Source organism: Ochotona princeps, chromosome 20 (assembly GCF_030435755.1).
Source record: "Ochotona princeps isolate mOchPri1 chromosome 20, mOchPri1.hap1, whole genome shotgun sequence".
Lineage (NCBI taxonomy): Eukaryota > Metazoa > Chordata > Mammalia > Lagomorpha > Ochotonidae > Ochotona > Ochotona princeps.
Window position 1 is genome coordinate 9,258,664 of NC_080851.1, and position 16,416 is coordinate 9,275,079.

Sequence of the window (16,416 nt, forward strand, 5' to 3'; positions counted from 1 at the left end):
TACGTGAGGTTTATTTCTAGTGGACAGCTTTCTCAAGATGAATATTTATTGGAAGATGCAGAATTTTACTATGGACTGAAATTATGATTGTTTGGTTACCATCTAGACTTTCAAGAAAACATGCAAACTCTTCTCAATCAAGTAACAGAGGAATACAACAAACTCTTGGTACTTCAGACACGAGTAAACAAGGTTTGTAAAGTGGAAAATGTATTTAGAATATTTTCACGTGTTGTATTACCTGACTTTTGTAAGCTGCTTTATCTAAAAGTTAACAAGGGGCCAGGTAGCGGTTAGGATGCCCATCGCCCACCCTGCCGTCCCTGGGTGGTTCCTGACCCCATCTTTCTGCCAGTAGAGGCCCTGACAGACAGTGCTGATGACCCAAGCGACCTACGTGGGAGGCCTAGCTTGCCATCCCAGCTTCGGCTTCACCTTTCCTCCACCTCCCCGTCATGGCAACTATCTGGGGACTGAGCTGGTGGGTAGCAGCTCTCCACCTTCTGTCTGTGTGCCTCCTTTTAAAGAAAAAATAAACATGTAAGAGATTAGGAAAAATGCTGTAAAGAACTTCGGTCAGCAACATGAAAAGATTTAAGGAATTTCTGTAAATTGAGTGTTTAACTTCTTTTGAGAGATTTTGAAATCATGATAAAATACTTTGTAAGCATTTCAACAGCTAATATGTTTTGAATTTTTCCCTTTCTGTTTTAAAGAAGCTTGATGATTAGATATTTAACACATAGTTCATTAGTTTCACACTGTGTTATATCAACCTTATTTTCAAGCAGTTTTAAAAATGTATTTGTAGAAAATAAGTTTGAGTCTACATGGCATGGAAGCTTATGAACTGTATTAGAAAAATGAAGCATATACTAGCATTGATATGTGCTGTAAGTCTCATGTTACAGAAATATCTTCCTGGGTTCTATTTCATATCAATTTATATTAAAATGTTTAGGCAGATCTGAAATATTTAACTGATAGGCAGTGAAAGCTACATTGCTGATGAGGAATATTTGGTTAAAATTCTGCTCTGCCCTTCGTGGCTCTCCCTTTCTTGCTGCCCGTCCCTTTCTGTGCTATTACACACAGCCTTATCCAGCTTTTATTAAAATCTGACGCGTACTCCTGTATTTTTTAGGTAATTAAACAGGAGGGCCAGTAGGCAGATTCAAACCCTTTTCTAACTGGACATTTTTGTACAATTGTTCCTTTTCGCTTCCCTTCACAGTGTACTGTCTTCATCGCATTGTTTGCTTGCCAGGACCCCAGCCTTCCACACTTGTGGTCTCTCTGCTGCCCTGGTGTAGGCTGCATGTGCCCTTCTACCGTCCTGCTCCTTGGCTTCTAAGGGCCGCATGACCTTCACAGGGTCACCATTGAGTGACCTCCACTGGACCCTCAGGGTCGCTTGAGGTGTCTGATGTTCATGCTGTGATTGCCTCTTCAGTTAGCATCCTTCAGCCGTCCGTATTCTTCAGGCGCTGTGTTCTGTTCGGAGCCGCCTTTATCCCTCACGTCTCCCTGTGTATTACTTCAGCTGGCTTACTCAGGACCATGTGCGCTTCTCTCAGCTTCATTCTGCCCCAGAAGTCACTCTTTTTCAATAAAGAGGTTATTTTATTTCTTGTGCTCCAGTTGATATCCTCTTTCTCTTGATTTCTGAGATTTCTTTTGTGTTTCCTCCCTACCTTCTTGTTGCTTTCAGGCAAATTTTTCTGTTTTTCTCTGTTTCTGTCGTTGTTTTTCCTCTATGCTTACTCTTCGTGTTCCTCGTCTCTAGAACATAGCTGATCCTCTCAGTGTGACACTTCCCTCTGTTGTCTGTGATTCTCTTTCTTTTTGGATCACCTGTAAACAGAATTTCCCATCTCTCACCTCTCCCTGTCTCAGTCAACAAGCTTTCAGCTTTTACTTCTCTGACCTTGCCTTGACAGAAGTCATGTAATTCCTTAATTATCACCTTTCTGCTTTCTTTCCATTCTTGTCTCCCCCACCCTTCAGGGTAATACGTATGGTGTAGTATGGGAGAGCTTATGATAACAAGAAATGTACATAGGTATTTGCCGCTTGGCCTAATTCTTTTTAAGACAGTGAGCAGCAGCAACAGCTTGCATTGATGAGAGACACCTCGCTTCCCTGGTTCCAGAATGTGTGCATCTTTACTCTGGAACACCGACATCCAACAAGTTCTTCCAATTTTGTTTAAAAACTTTGGCCGTCAGATTTTTTATTGACTTGGTTGGCACAAAGGGGTGTACAATGGTTAACTGAAGTTCAGGGTGCTTGTTTCCCAGTCCACTTCCTCATCCTTACCACTGTGCATTTTTCTCTGAACCTGAGGCCCCTCTGTGTTCTCGTAAGCAGTGCACACACTGTGGCTCTGCTCAAGGCTGATGCTTCTTCATGCTTCACCAGTTCCGCCCCTTTTCTTCCAGAAATTGCTTGAAATCTCTTAGTCTCATCTTTCTTATTTACTGTGGATTTGTACTTTTTAAAAAGATTCTTTATGTATATCCCATCCCTCTCCACTTCCCACAGCTTCTAAGAGGCAGAAAGGAAGAATTTCCATCCACTGGTTCACTCCCCGGATGCCCACAGTGAGCTGGACTAGGGCCAGATCTAGGAACCAGGAAGTCAGTCTGGGTCTTGGGTCTCCCACATGGATGGCAGGGTCTTGGCCACCGTTATCTTCAGTGTCTCCCATAGTCTCCCAGGCAGCTGGGTTCAGGAGCTGAAGTTGAGAATCAAATCCAGGCACTATGCTGTAGGATGCAGTGTCTTAACCACTATGACAAATCATCACTGGTTCTCTCATTTTAGCTGAGCTATGAGAAGACAGGAGGGGTGTACTGGAGGTTGCAAATGTAGTGCCTACATAAACTGCTCATGAAAGAAGGCTGAGTGAATCCTGGAGAAGCACTCAAAGGGGCAGAGCCTGTTCAGCTTCATTTTCTTCATTTGGAATGGGGGCCCCATGTTGCTAGTCCTTTAAACTTATGAATTTTATATGAAATCTGTTGCTTTTAAAAATATTATGAGATAGTCTAAAATAAACACAGTTTGGGGGTTTTATTTGTTTTTTGAGTTGAGGGACAGTTCAAAGAAGCTCAACAAGAATAGTTTTGTCTCTAAAAGAATTCATCTTTTAGCCTGGATTTAAAGTGCAAGCTCAGGGATTAACCCAAGCCGTGCAGTGGCTTGACCCGTCTCCTTGCTGACTTAGTGACTGTAGGGTCGGTTGAGCTGTTTTCTTTCCTTGAGTGGCCGGTCAGGCCTCTGTGCTGCCCCTGTGGGTGTAGCAGGGGAGTCTGCGCGTGCTTCCCCTCTTCCCTGTGCTGCGCTCTTCCATGTCAGTGGTTTCTAAGGCCTCTGTGCCGGTCGGTCCCATCATAGTGGGAAGAGTCCAGTTGGAAATCTGCTCAAAGGCCATTTATTATGTCTCAGCACATGGAAGTTTGAATTAATTGACACCTTACCCTTAAAATTGCCATTCCTCACTTCTCCGTTTGGAGAATGACATTCAACCAGAAGCTTGGGTTTTCTTAAAACTTCTCTCCCCAGACCATTAATCTTGTCCCATACAGAAATATATTCTGAAGGGAGTACAAAAGAAAGATAAATAGCTTGTTCTCAGTTATCCCATTGGCACAGTGAGCCATGCTTTCTGCTAAGCTGGGTTTTACATTACGAGGAATTGTTTATTCCTCAAGTTCCAGATTCCAGCCAAGGATCAAACTTGGAAGCAGACCTTTCTCAGCAGAGGCCTTCTCACAGCTGCTGTGCTAACTCTTTTCAGCACAGTAGGGAATAAGCAAATTTCATATTTTTTTTAAAAAAATTGTTTATTTGAAAGGCAAAGTTACAGAGAGAGAAGAGAAAGAGAAACAGATCCTACATCCACTGGTTTACCCTCCAGATGGCTATAGTAGCTGGGCCTGGGCCAGTCTGAAACCAGGAACCTGGAACTCTGTCTAGGTCTCTCACATGGGTGGTCATGGCCCAAGCACTTGGGCCATCTTCTGGTGTTCTCCTGGGAGCGTTAGCAAGGAGCTGGATCAGAAGTAGAGCAGGTGAGACTCAAACTGATACTGTGTGGGATGACAAGCATTGCAGGTGGTAGCTTAAACCACTGTGTCACCACATTGTCCTGTGATTGTCATGCTGTGACACAGCATCTTCTCTAGAGTTTGCAGAGGTATCCAAAGTCTGGTTGAGATCAAGGTCAGGCTGGTAACATGTAATCATAGCTTTTTAGTGAACACCATTTTTGTTTACTTACTTGGAAGTCAGAAAGGTGGAGAAAGAAGAGTAAGTTCTTCCTCACATAAGCCACCTGCACTACTTTAAAATGCTCCGATCTTGCAACACCTTGGCGTGTTCTCCGTGTCTTCCTTCCTCAACCCCTCGTCCCCAGGCTGCCTCCTCTGCATCACCTTTGTTGACTGTCTCAGATGTTTTTACTTTGTTTGCTAACACCTGTACAAACTTGTGCTTTTGGTTGCTTTAAATACTTGATTATCCCTTTCTTCCTGTTCCCAAGGCTAATTCTGCAAATTTACACTTGTATCACATTACTTTTCGTGTTATTAAAAATATTTTTTCTGATTCTTTAACCAGATTTGAAGCAGTTCAGCATTAGAGAATCTTTTATTTCCTCCTCTTAGCACAGTGCTGATTTAGCATGTGGCAAAGATTTGTTGAAGGAATTAGGTGAAGATTATAGCATGATTAGTCAGGAACCTTAAGGATTTACCTCATGCTCTATTTTGGCTGCGGAAGCAGAAGCTAGATTCTCTTGAAATATGCAAGTGATAAAGAGTCAGAGTGGACTGGAAAGGACTTCCGGAGAAGGCCAGCTGCTTGCGAGCCATCCTAACCTGCTGATCATCTCTGCTGCCAGTGTGCTGTGCTCATCTGGTCCTCCTTGATCTGGATTAAAACGCCTCCTAAGATCGGCATATCTTCCCTGCTTGGGCATAGGTTCTCTCACGGATGCTGTTGTTCTTCCACTTAGCTTTCCCAAATCATTACCAAAAGCATTTGAGATCCAAAATTAAGTTTGACTTCCCCGTAATTACTGAAATCCACATCAGACTTCCTTCTGTCTCAACACTTCTTTAGACAGATTTCATAATTCAGCACTTCTCATCGTGTGAATATATTTCTCCAGCTAATTGATAAAATCTATAAGGACAAGTATACATACACTTATTTTACTGATTTTATGTTCTTACTCCCCTTTCTCCCTTGTCATAATGTATACTATTCACTATTTTGTGAATGGACAAATTAATTCCAAATACCTTCAACATTGCTGTCTGGTTTTAGCAGTGAAAAAAATAGGACTCTATTTTCATTATTTTTGTTCTTTGTGTTTACTGCATAGAGTAGCATAGTTTTTTCAGTTATTTAGTTGTGCGTAGTCTGGAAGGGTTTCAAAAATTTCATGAAAATTTTAAATTATATTTTAATTTTAATTTCATTTTTCCCATGTAATTTAGAAACCCCTTGCATATATTCAGTGATAATTTATATTATCATGTGCTGATAATAAAAAATTCAGTATGTGAAAAAAATTTCACTATGTGTAGTTGAAGTTTAAGATCAACTTATAAATATTATGAGTTTCCTACCAAAATTCTGTGAAGCACTTGATTTGTAAAAATTAACTTTGTTCTAAATATGGAAGCTCGTTACTAAGATAATTTCATAGCTGTGAAAGGGATAAGTTATTCATCATCGTGTCAAAAGAGTATGGGATAACTTAGAAGGGAAGATTCTTGTGGCAGAGTGTCACATTGTGCAAAAACATCTTAACCTTAAAAATTGCTTTAAACTTGATTTCCAGGTACTGGATTGTGTATTAATGTCACTGCTTTTTTTCTGTTGTTCTCAATAGATTAAGGGACAGCCAATAGACGGTGTGGAACTTGAATTTGCGGAAGAAAACATACCAAAAGAGAAGGGAGACTCGTCCCTTCACTCTCAGATGAGCAACTTACAAGACATTGGTGAGTTTTCAACATATACCATAATATCTTTAAATGATGTTTGAAAAGGTTTATTGGTTTTTATTTGAAAGGTAGATTTTACAGAGAGAAAGCTCTGTCCAACGTCCCACTCCCCAAATGGCCGTAGTGGCTGGAGCTGAGCCAATCCGAAGTCAGGACCCAGAAGCTTCTTCGGGGTCTCCTGCATGGGTGCAGGGTGTCAAGGGGTTGACCCATTCTCCCCTGCTTTCTTGTGCCATCAGCAGGGAGCTGGGTAGGAAATGGAGCACGCAGGACATGAACTGGCACCAGTACGGGATCCTAGCACTTAAAGGAGAGAGGATTAGCCAATTGAGCCATCATGCCATGCCCTCAATTTTCTTATCCTTACAATGAAGGGGAATCCTTTCCTGGATCCTTATGATGAAGTAAAGTTCCATCCCACTTTTTACATTCTGATTCTAACTTGTTTTAAATTTAAAGACATAAAATTGTCAGGATTGAGGGTGCTGCAGCTATGAGGAAAGAAAAAATGATCTTGAATTATACTGTTTTCTTTTTATCAAATTAGTTCAATTTTAAACATGAGTTATTACTGCTTAAAAGGCTTTTTTCACATAAGAATGAATGTTTTTTGTGTGCACAAATAAAGGATTGTGGTATTTCCCTAAGAAATTCGTATTCAGCACTTTCTTCTGCTTGTATGGTAGGTGTCAGACATGGAGGCAGGTTACCTTCTCAGCAAGCCTCTGAACAGATGAAGCAACTTGGAGATGAAGTCCAACAGCTGGAGCACTCCAGATCCCCTTTGCAGCCACAGTTGGAAGAGGTTGATGGAAACTCTGGGGTCCAAGTCCGCTGTTTGCCGAAGAGGCTTCAGCCTATTCAGCCAAGGTAGCCCTCTCCTTCCGGCCCCAGCCAGCAGTGTTTGCAGTTTTAACATCAGCCCAGCCAGCAGTGGTTGTAGCTATAACATCTGCAGCATCACCCAGAGGATTCTTTTTCTTTTTTTTTTTTTACTTTGAATCTAATTTTCATTTATTTATTAACAGACACAAGTTGTATAGGTTTATCGTCATGTTTTGTTTTTAAGCATATGTAAGTTGAGGAATATCAAAATTTAGCTAATAGGCATTTGCATTTCATCACAAATCACTTTTTTGTGATGACAACACTTCAAATCCACTCTCTTAGCAATATTTTTCTCTTTTTAAAAAATAATTATTTTATGATACAGTTCCATAGACTCTGGGATTTCCCCTCCTTCGCACCCCAAATCCTCTCCCCGCCACTGGTTTCCCCTATATTATTACAATAGTATAGTCCTTCAGAAACAGTCAAAATCCATCATTCTACTATTTAAATGTATCCTGACATTGTTGGTGTGGATAATGGCAGAGCCCAGCATTGTATTATCAAGATATATTTAACACTTGCATTGGAAATTCACCTTTGATTTGAAAGTAGAGATGCTTACTGCATTTTATTTTCACACTTAGATATAATGGTCTGTATTGTACAGTTCCTTGAAATGACTATATTGGTTCTTATAAGTTCAGCAAAGAGATAAGATATGCCACCTTTTTAAGAAATAAAGGCAGGAGATAACATCTTTGAAATGTGGAAAGTATTTTTTTAAATGTTTATTTTTATCTAAAATATACAGTTATGGGCAGGCAGAAAGAGAGAGAGAGAAAGAGAGAGAGAGCGAGCGCTCTTCCATCTGCTGGTTCTCTCTCCAAATGGCTGCAACAACCAGGGCTTGAGCCAGGCTGGAGGCAGAAGCTTTTTCCAAACACTTGGATTATCTCTTGCTCTTTCCCAGGCCGTTAGCAGGGAGCTGGGTTGGAAGTGGAGCAGCTCCAGCATGAACTAGCCTCATAGGTGGTGGCTTTAACCACTACGCCAGCCCTGAAATGTGGAAAATAAATGTTGCTATAAACCAAATACACTTCTCTGTAAGAATTTTACTCCCACATTTATTTTGCGAAGATTCTACGTTAAATCAAGTCTCGTGCTCATATTTATCATATATTCTTTTCCCATATATTCTTTGCTGCTTTGATGTAGAGGGTTTGCAGGGAATCTAAGGGATTTTTCACATGCTCTCTAAATTTTCTCTGCATGATTGTCTCTCGCTGTATTGCGCCACAAGCAGAGTAGAGCTCTGCATCTTCTAAGAAATTGCTGCTGCCGTCACAACCCTCAGTCTGTCACAAATCTTGTCTCGCCACCATTAAGGTGCGGATGACCTGCCCCCTCTCCTCCTTCCCCACCTGCTCCCTGCCCTCTCATATCTCACCTGGATTACCCGAGCTTCCCCTAAGTCTGTTTCACCATGACCCACACAGGTGCCAGAACATACTCTGAATTTAGAATGGCTAGTGTTATTCCTGTGTTCTTCCTTACGGGGCCTTACTGGGTCCCACGTGATGTGTTCTTTGCCTCTTTGACTGTCATCTCTACTGATTCACTCATTGCCTCACTAATCTTAAATCATGCACTCTTCGGGGGTCTGTGAGTGAACGTATTGGTACACTTCTGCTCTAGACGCTTCTCATTGGCTGTTTCTTCCACCTAGAATAATCTTGCTCAGATATTTGCATGTGAAACGTCCTCACTGCCTGTGGATCTCTGTTTCTGTGTTCTCATGAGCCCTTTTTCGGTTACCCCACATAAGTCTCCAGAATTGTGTCTCCTAGATTCCTACTTCATTTTCTGTAAAATGGCACAAAGGTGATGTATTTAAATATCATTCAGTTGTGTTACTTTTGCTTGGAAAAATGAGTTAAAATATGATTTTGAATTATAATGTCTAAAAACCCTAGACTGCCATTTGTGTCTTCCTTACCCCAGTACACATTTTACGTATGATATAAATTCTGAACAAACAGTAATGAACACACACAATAATACTTTTTTTTAAATTTATGTTTAGCTTCTCCAATGATTCAACAGTAATTGTGGACTCAGAACTACAGAGAACAATGTATCCTGCAAATTGTCCAGAAGACAGTACTGATGGTACAATAGAGGTATTGTAGTTTTAATCTTTAAACTATTAGGTACACTGATTTTATTTTTCTTTTAATTTTTGTATCTGTGATTTAGTAATCACCTAGTAAATAGTTGCTGGGAAGTAGGCATAATAAATATTAGGTTCTCTTAAGTAAAAGAATGTATAGGTAAAGATGGGAAGTTAAAGTTGAGACTCTGCCCAGCATATGGCAGGGTTTGACGTGTGTGCTGTCTTTTTAATTGGCTTCTGTGTCCTGTTCAACACAGTTCTTCCAAGAACTGCCAACTCTACAGCAGGATTTAGGAATCCCCCAAATCTAAGATGCTGAGGCCAAGGTAGACGATAAGGTCCTGCAGCCCAGCACATCCCCTGGAAAAGTCGCTCATCTTTTTGAGCACATACCAGGCCACCTGAGCCACCTGCTGCCTGTCCTCACCTTGTGGTATTCCCAGTTCCTCACACCTGCACCTGGAGACTCCTGTGTGATCCTCACTCCGGAGATTTTAGATTCCTGAATCCTAGAGGAAAACTAGAATTTATACTTTGCTAAGACTGCATAGAAGATTTTAAGAAAGTGATTTCTTTAAAACTTTCACAGAATAGAAGTTTAAAAATAAATGCTGAATTTTTAGTGTAAATAAACATGTCATTTTTCTTTTAAATTTAGTTTTCTGGTGAATCTCAAGTGAAACCAGAAACAAATATGGTTAAGATGCTGGAGAAACAGTACCAAGAACGATTAGAAGAAGAAGTAGCGAAGGTAAATTTATGGTTTATCTGGAGGATTATGTTGCTGTACATAACTTTTCAGTTTTCAGAAAATGTAGATTTTATGTGGAATGTCCTTTTAACTGTATGTTTCATGTACGTTTCATATTTACATTTTCAGGTAATGCTATCACCTAGATTTGCCTTTAGGTGAAGTATTCTGTAGATTTTTCTTTGAGAAGGAAAAGAGGAGATGTTGAGTCTCTGTATATTACCTTCTGGATAGTAACTGCAAATACTAAGGCAGGATTACCATGGAAAGTTAACTCCTGGCTAAATGCAGGAGCTTATCAAAGTGAGTCTACTTAGGCTGCTTATCCCTACCTGCTACCCAGAGTCATCCTCTAAGCTTTGACTATCAGCCTGTATAACCTGCTGGTTATCCCTACCTGCTACTCAGAGTCATCCTCTAAGCTTTGACTATCAGCCTGTATAACCTGCTGGTATATGATTCCATTTCTCTGTCTTTGTGTATCCTTCCAAAATGCATGTACCTAACTGGGTGTATGTTAGACTGTTGAATTATAACTTTGCTTTTCATTGTTTATAAGAAACTGTTACAATGTAATAATCACAGTGGAGCATATATAATTTAAAAGAATGTATTTAAAAGGGGGTGAATTAACAGGACATAAAGGAAATGTATAAAAAAGTTAGGGCAAATCTAAATGAGATCAAGACCCAAAGAGATCTGGGCGGAAAGATTTACTTATGTCTGAGATGAATATACTTAGCTCCTGGAAAGAAGTGAAAACTGGAATGCTGTCATTCCATAGCTGTCATTGTTAACATGTACAGAGAGGAGGAGAGACAGAGGAAGAAGAGGAAGAAATTAACAGGCAGATCATATTCAATACAGAAATTAAAGCATAAACTTATTTTAAGGTCATGAATTCTAGCTAGAGAAGGTTAAAAACATTGTTTGCTCAGTTGTAATATCTGGTTAACTAACTCTTCCATCTGCACAATTTGACATTTTGCTGCATAGGCCTATGATCCAGATAACAGAGCTACCAGACCTTCCTTAAGCATTCCAGAAGGTTTGGTGTGGAGAAGCAGGATTGCCTGAATAGAAGCAATATGGCATGCAAGCATGGTATTTATGGTGCTGCAGTTAGACATACTTTGAGCCAAATCTATTGTATTATTATTATAGCAATAACAGTGCTTACCTTGCAGATATAATGAGAATTAATTGAACTTGTGCAGGGGCACAGTGAGAGTGGCCGCCTATGTGGAGTGTCTTGCTGTCGTTGGGTTACCTTTCCCATGCAAATGCTGCAGGAAGGAGGCAGTAGGAATCACTTCCCCGGACAGGCACATCATGTTCAAGTCAGGAAGTGAAAGAGGCATGCATTGCTGTGCTCCACACCAGTGAGGAAAACGGGAAGGTTGCGGCTCACTAGACATACAGGTTTCTAACCCAGGATCGGCATTATCTCTGAATTGAAGTTCAGTCACATGGGCTAGAACAATAAAAGAGTCGGAGAAGGCTGAAGGTCAGCAGGCATTGAGGTTTCTGATCACATGAGTGCTTTATCCTGGACTCCAGATCTGGCTACGTGACCTGGACCAATAAGGAAATCAGGTAGAAAAGGCTGAACGTTACCCAGCACAAAGTGTCTCTAACCCCAAGCACTTTTTTTTCCTTGGCTTACAGACTCCACACTTCTCTCATTGCAAGTTTTCTATGAAGATGTCACTTGAAATAAACGTAACCCTGCAGTTAGTCCTCAGAGGCCTAGAAACCTGTCAGCCAAGTCTGCTGTTTGAATTTGCTAAATAACTTTGTTTGTTAGAACTCGAATAGATGGTGTCTTGTGATCCTAATTATAGCTGAAAGTTAAACTGGATTATGTTTAAATGTATATAATCATACATAAAAATAATACAAATGAAGTATCACATCTGGAAATTTATTGTGAGGAAATAAAGAATATGAACAGTAATGCAATTATTAAAAAGATTTCATCACAGTGGCATTTAAGATAGTATAATAGTGGAATTATTCTATGTGTCCAATGGTGAAAAATGATAGAATAAACTTCTACGTCTATACAATATGAAACTTTAAACACTTAGGAAATTATATAGAAATGTATTTCTTGATTTGAGAAGATATTTAATGTTGTTAAGCTGAAGGACCCAATTATAATGTTTGAGTATGATCACATTTTTATAAAATGCATATTCATATCTATGAGTAAACTTCAGAAGGTTGGTAGAAAAATTGAATCAACAGGTAGAAATGAAATATGAACTTTATTTGTTAAGATAGGTTCTTTGGATTCTTCTTTGTCTTCAGGATGCTACTGGTGAAACCCTGTCTCGTATCCTGTTAGCAATTCTTCAACTCTTGATCCCACTGTTTTAAAATTTTCCTTAAGATCTCTGGTCTGCCGAGGAAGGGTGGAAGGAGAGGCCATTGTGTTCTCAGAATTGTTTCTACAAATTACATTGAATCTTTTAAATAGTAATTTAAATTTTTAAAAAAAATCTCTGGTTTGTCTGCAGCTGGTCTGGACACAACAGTTTGGGCGTACAACCAGTGAAGTGTGCTTTACTCTAATGTTTCAGTCAGAATTGTGTCGGCCGAGCCAGTTGAGATGTCTGTGGTGGTAGTTGCAGTTTCTGCTGTTTACCGTAGATCCTCTTTAATCTGGCATGAACAAGAGTCAAGGTTTTCCTCACCAATATGTGGTTCATCTTCTCCAGTGAGCTTCATCTGTGGCATTATCTGGTCTCTTCTTAATTTGAGTCACCCACTTCTAAACTCCTGATTGAGGAGGGGAGGGAATTATTCCCATAAGCACTTTGCAGAACACCAAAGATTTTACTGTTTTTCTACACCGCACATTGAAGATTTGTTCTTTAATTGTTGCAAAATTCATGTTGCTCTGATACAGGCTCTTTTCAAACTGATGCCTTATCCTTCTAGGTGCCTGAAACTATAATCCTATGTAACATGCTGAAACAAGTTAGTATAAGTTTATCTTGGTGCCAATTTTCCTTGGAAATTTTGAAGAGTTATCATATTTGTAAAGAAAAGAAAGGAGGTTTACTGAAGTGTGTATCGTGAATTTTTTTGGAAGAAGCAAACTTTTATTCTCTAATTTTCATATTGAAATTGTTTTGCTATTTCCACTAAGAAAAATATGCTGATTTGCAGAGTCAAGCAGTGAAATAAATGACATTAGATTCATTGCAAAACAGTCTGTCTCTGTATCACTTTGTCATGGGATCACTTTTGCTTTTAAAACCATAGTGTCTCTTTTTTTCTATTTCATGAAGTTTTAGGGGAGATACTTGCCTTTATCAATTACTTGTATTGATAAATACAATCCTTTTTGGTTTGCTTACTCTATGTCTTTAGGTCATTGTGTCAATGAGTATAGCATTTGCTCAACAAACTGAACTGTCTAGAGTGTCTGAGGGAGTGGAGAATGGCACCGCATCAGAGCAGACACGTGCTCCCTGTCATCAGGAAGAACAGCATTTTAAGGAAAAGCAGTTACCAAAGGGCCAAGCTGTTCTGCAGACTTTAGGGGGAACAGATACGAAGCTTAAAGAAGAATTTAAACCACTTAGTAAAGAGTTAGGAGAAGACCAAAAGGAAGTTCTGTTATCAAATGATGAGGATCTTGCTCATACACTGGACTCAGAGGACCATGAACTGACTATTTCAGAAGAAATGTTCTCCAAAGATAAGACATTTGTAGTCAGAGAATCTGTAAGTACACTCCCTTGAATATATTTTTTTAAAAAACTTACTTAAAAACAGACTCTTTTCACCATAAAAAGAAAAATGTTAATACTGCTTCATGAAGGAGCCAAGTATCAAATCTAGTCTTAATTTATTATTCACATTAGTAGTATTGCTTTATTGGTTGAAGAGTATATGGTCAAGTTGCTTACTACTAAATAAAGCAGGTCTGGTTCCTAATTCTTGCTTGTCTTGGACTTTATGCATAGTAAGGTCTCATTGTGCTTCATGTCCATGCTGATTTTGTTTCAGCTAGCTAAAGATTATACTGTGAATTAGCAGAATCTGTGAATAAAAGATCTACTTCATTAAATACAGCATTACAGGGAAACAACTGCCTGTTTTTATTCTCTATGTACTAATTCTTTCTTTATTCAATAATTATGTTACTCTTCATGATGTTATGCTTTGTTCCAAGAAATACTCGGAGAAAGTTATCAGCTCTATGAAATTCCAAACTTGTGAGGGAGTTACAAAAAGCTTTTTAGTTTACTAGGAACTATTCAAGGCAAAATGATTCTTTTAAGTGGTGTAAATTTTTTTCCTTTCTTTAAAAAAAAGACAATATTTATTTATTTAGAAAATCAAGTTACAAAGAGAGGGAGGGAGATCTTACCTGCTGGTTCAGTCTCTAAGTAGCCCTGGCAGCCAGCCCTGGGTGAGGCCAAAGCCAGGTGCTTCGTCTGGATCTGCCACATTGGCAGGGACCCAAACTCAAGGGCCGCCTTCCACTGTTTTCCCAGACAGGGGGTTTTAGCAGGGAGTTGGATGGGAAGTGGTACACTGGGACACGAGCCAGTGACTGTATGGGATGCCAGCAATGCAGGTAGCCGCTTTTTCTACTATGCCACAACACTGGCCCCAGTATGAGTATTTCTTCAGGAATTTAACTGTTCATTGGATCCACAAAGGAATTGACTCCTTTGGAATGTGAAAACTATAATATAAAGATTTTTATTTCCAAATAAAATATCATATTTATTATGAAGCCGTTCTCTGTAGTAGTAGTAATAATCACTGCATAATGTAAATAAAATAAGCTTCTCGGGCCTGGCGCCGTGGCCTAGCGGCTAAGGTCCTCACCTAGAACGTGCCGGGATCCCAAGCACCAGCCGTTGCAGTCACTTGGGGAGTGAAACAACGGATGGAAGATCTTCCTCTCTGTCTCTCCTCCTCTCTGTATATCTGACTTTGTAATGAAAATAAGTAAATCTTTAAAAACAACAACAGGTGCCTTATGAGGTTAGCAGAATTGCTTTCACATTTAAAGCATCTGTGCTGACAGATGTTCCCAAGTTGTGTTATGGTGGATGAATTGATTGACTTATTTTACTACAGGTTCATGATGAAATTTTGGTATCAAATATGGATGCTTCTAGACAGCTAATGCTGAATGAAGAGCAGTTGGAAGATATGAGGCAAGAGCTTGTCCGACAGTACCAGGAACATCAGCAGGCGATGGAGCTGTTAAGGCAGGCACACATGCGGCAGATGGAGAGGCAGCGGGAAGACCAGGAACAGCTTCAGGAAGAAATTAAGAGACTTAACAGACAATTGGCCCAGGTACAGCCCTTACAGTCCATTTTCTTCCAGTCTAATTTGTAGCACTATTTTATTTAGCCTTTTAAAGCATAATCACGATTGTTTCAAATACAAATATTTAACATTACGACCACACCCGTCCTGCACAATGGGCTTAGATCCTGTTAGGAACTTGTCATGTAGAAAAGCAACCCTGGTCTTTTTTATCATCCTGTTGACCATACGCAGCAAAGCAAAGGCACCTTAGCAATTTGGAGACACCTTGTGCTGAGCTGCTCAAGTGTGTACTGGCTGTCTTTCCCTTTTCCCAGGTTTGTTTATAGTTGTGGGAACCCACAAACTAACTTCTCCAGGGTTTAACTTTATCTGTCTGTAACCGTCCTTTTAATCACCGTGGAAATCTACTGAAATGGTATGTTTCTGGAACTTTCTCCAGGGAAACATCTTAATTTAAGAAATGCAAATTTATGTAACATTCTTATCCCTTTCTTGACTAAATTTGATTACTCCTTAGTATTTGGGAGCTGGGTTCTAGTTGATTGCCGAATAAAATATACTCACAAAATCATTGCAGAAAAGCAGAGATATTTATGTACAATTTTTATGAAAATAAATTCATTGAATTTAATTCTGAAAACTAAAATTAAAAGGAGAGATAGAAATTACAGAATACTTAACACATATATACTTTCAAATGTAAAATAATAGGAAAACTGAGTTAAACCTAAAGCATATTTTGAGAAAATTTGTTTTGCTTTTCTTCATTGTATTTTGTGAATTCAGACTTCTGAATTTTCAATGCAAAATAGACTTATAAAATTACTAATTGAACTCTACAAATTCCTAAGTATTTAAAGTTAATTAGCTTTTTTTCTGATGTTTCAGATTTTGCATTGAACTTTGTATATGCCTTTTAACCCCTTATTGTGGAATATGAATCATCAGTAGAACCAGGACCTGTGGGTCCCAGGGGTTAAAAGAAATCTGCTTAATGTTTCTGCTCTTTTCCTCTATCGCAAACAATATTCTCTCATGACCTTTTTTCTCATTTAGAGATCCTCAATAGATAATGAAAACCTGGTTTCAGAGAGAGAGAGGGTGCTTTTAGAGGAGCTGGAAGCACTAAAGCAGCTGTGTTTAGCTGGAAGAGAGAAGCTGTGTTGTGAGCTGCGCAACAGCAGTACGCAAACACAGGTAGTATGGACTGTGGCCCGTCTAGGAACAATGGATCAACAATGCAGTAGGATTTGTCTGTCTGTGTTGTTGCTGTGAGATATATTGGTAGGTAATAAGCTTAACGTGTTTGTGATTGCTTACATGTAAGGTAG

At 39.4% G+C, this 16,416-nt stretch overlaps 1 protein-coding gene across 9 annotated transcripts in view; it reads left to right on the forward strand.

Annotated features, from left to right (window-relative positions):
- AKAP9 (A-kinase anchoring protein 9) overlaps nt 1-16,416 on the forward strand; it is a 123,315-nt gene that overhangs the window by 50,398 nt on the left and 56,501 nt on the right. For 6 of the 9 annotated variants that reach the window (XM_058678301.1, XM_058678297.1, XM_058678298.1 and 3 more), the window contains 8 exons: nt 107-192; nt 5,906-6,017; nt 6,707-6,890; nt 8,935-9,031; nt 9,683-9,775; nt 13,157-13,513; nt 14,885-15,109; nt 16,142-16,282. In XM_058678301.1, coding sequence (XP_058534284.1) covers nt 107-192; nt 5,906-6,017; nt 6,707-6,890; nt 8,935-9,031; nt 9,683-9,775; nt 13,157-13,513; nt 14,885-15,109; nt 16,142-16,282 — 1,295 coding nt within the window. The remainder of the gene's footprint in view (nt 1-106; nt 193-5,905; nt 6,018-6,706; nt 6,891-8,934; nt 9,032-9,682; nt 9,776-13,156; nt 13,514-14,884; nt 15,110-16,141; nt 16,283-16,416) is intronic. The other 3 variants (XM_058678302.1, XM_058678303.1, XM_058678304.1) reach the window with 2 other exon arrangements.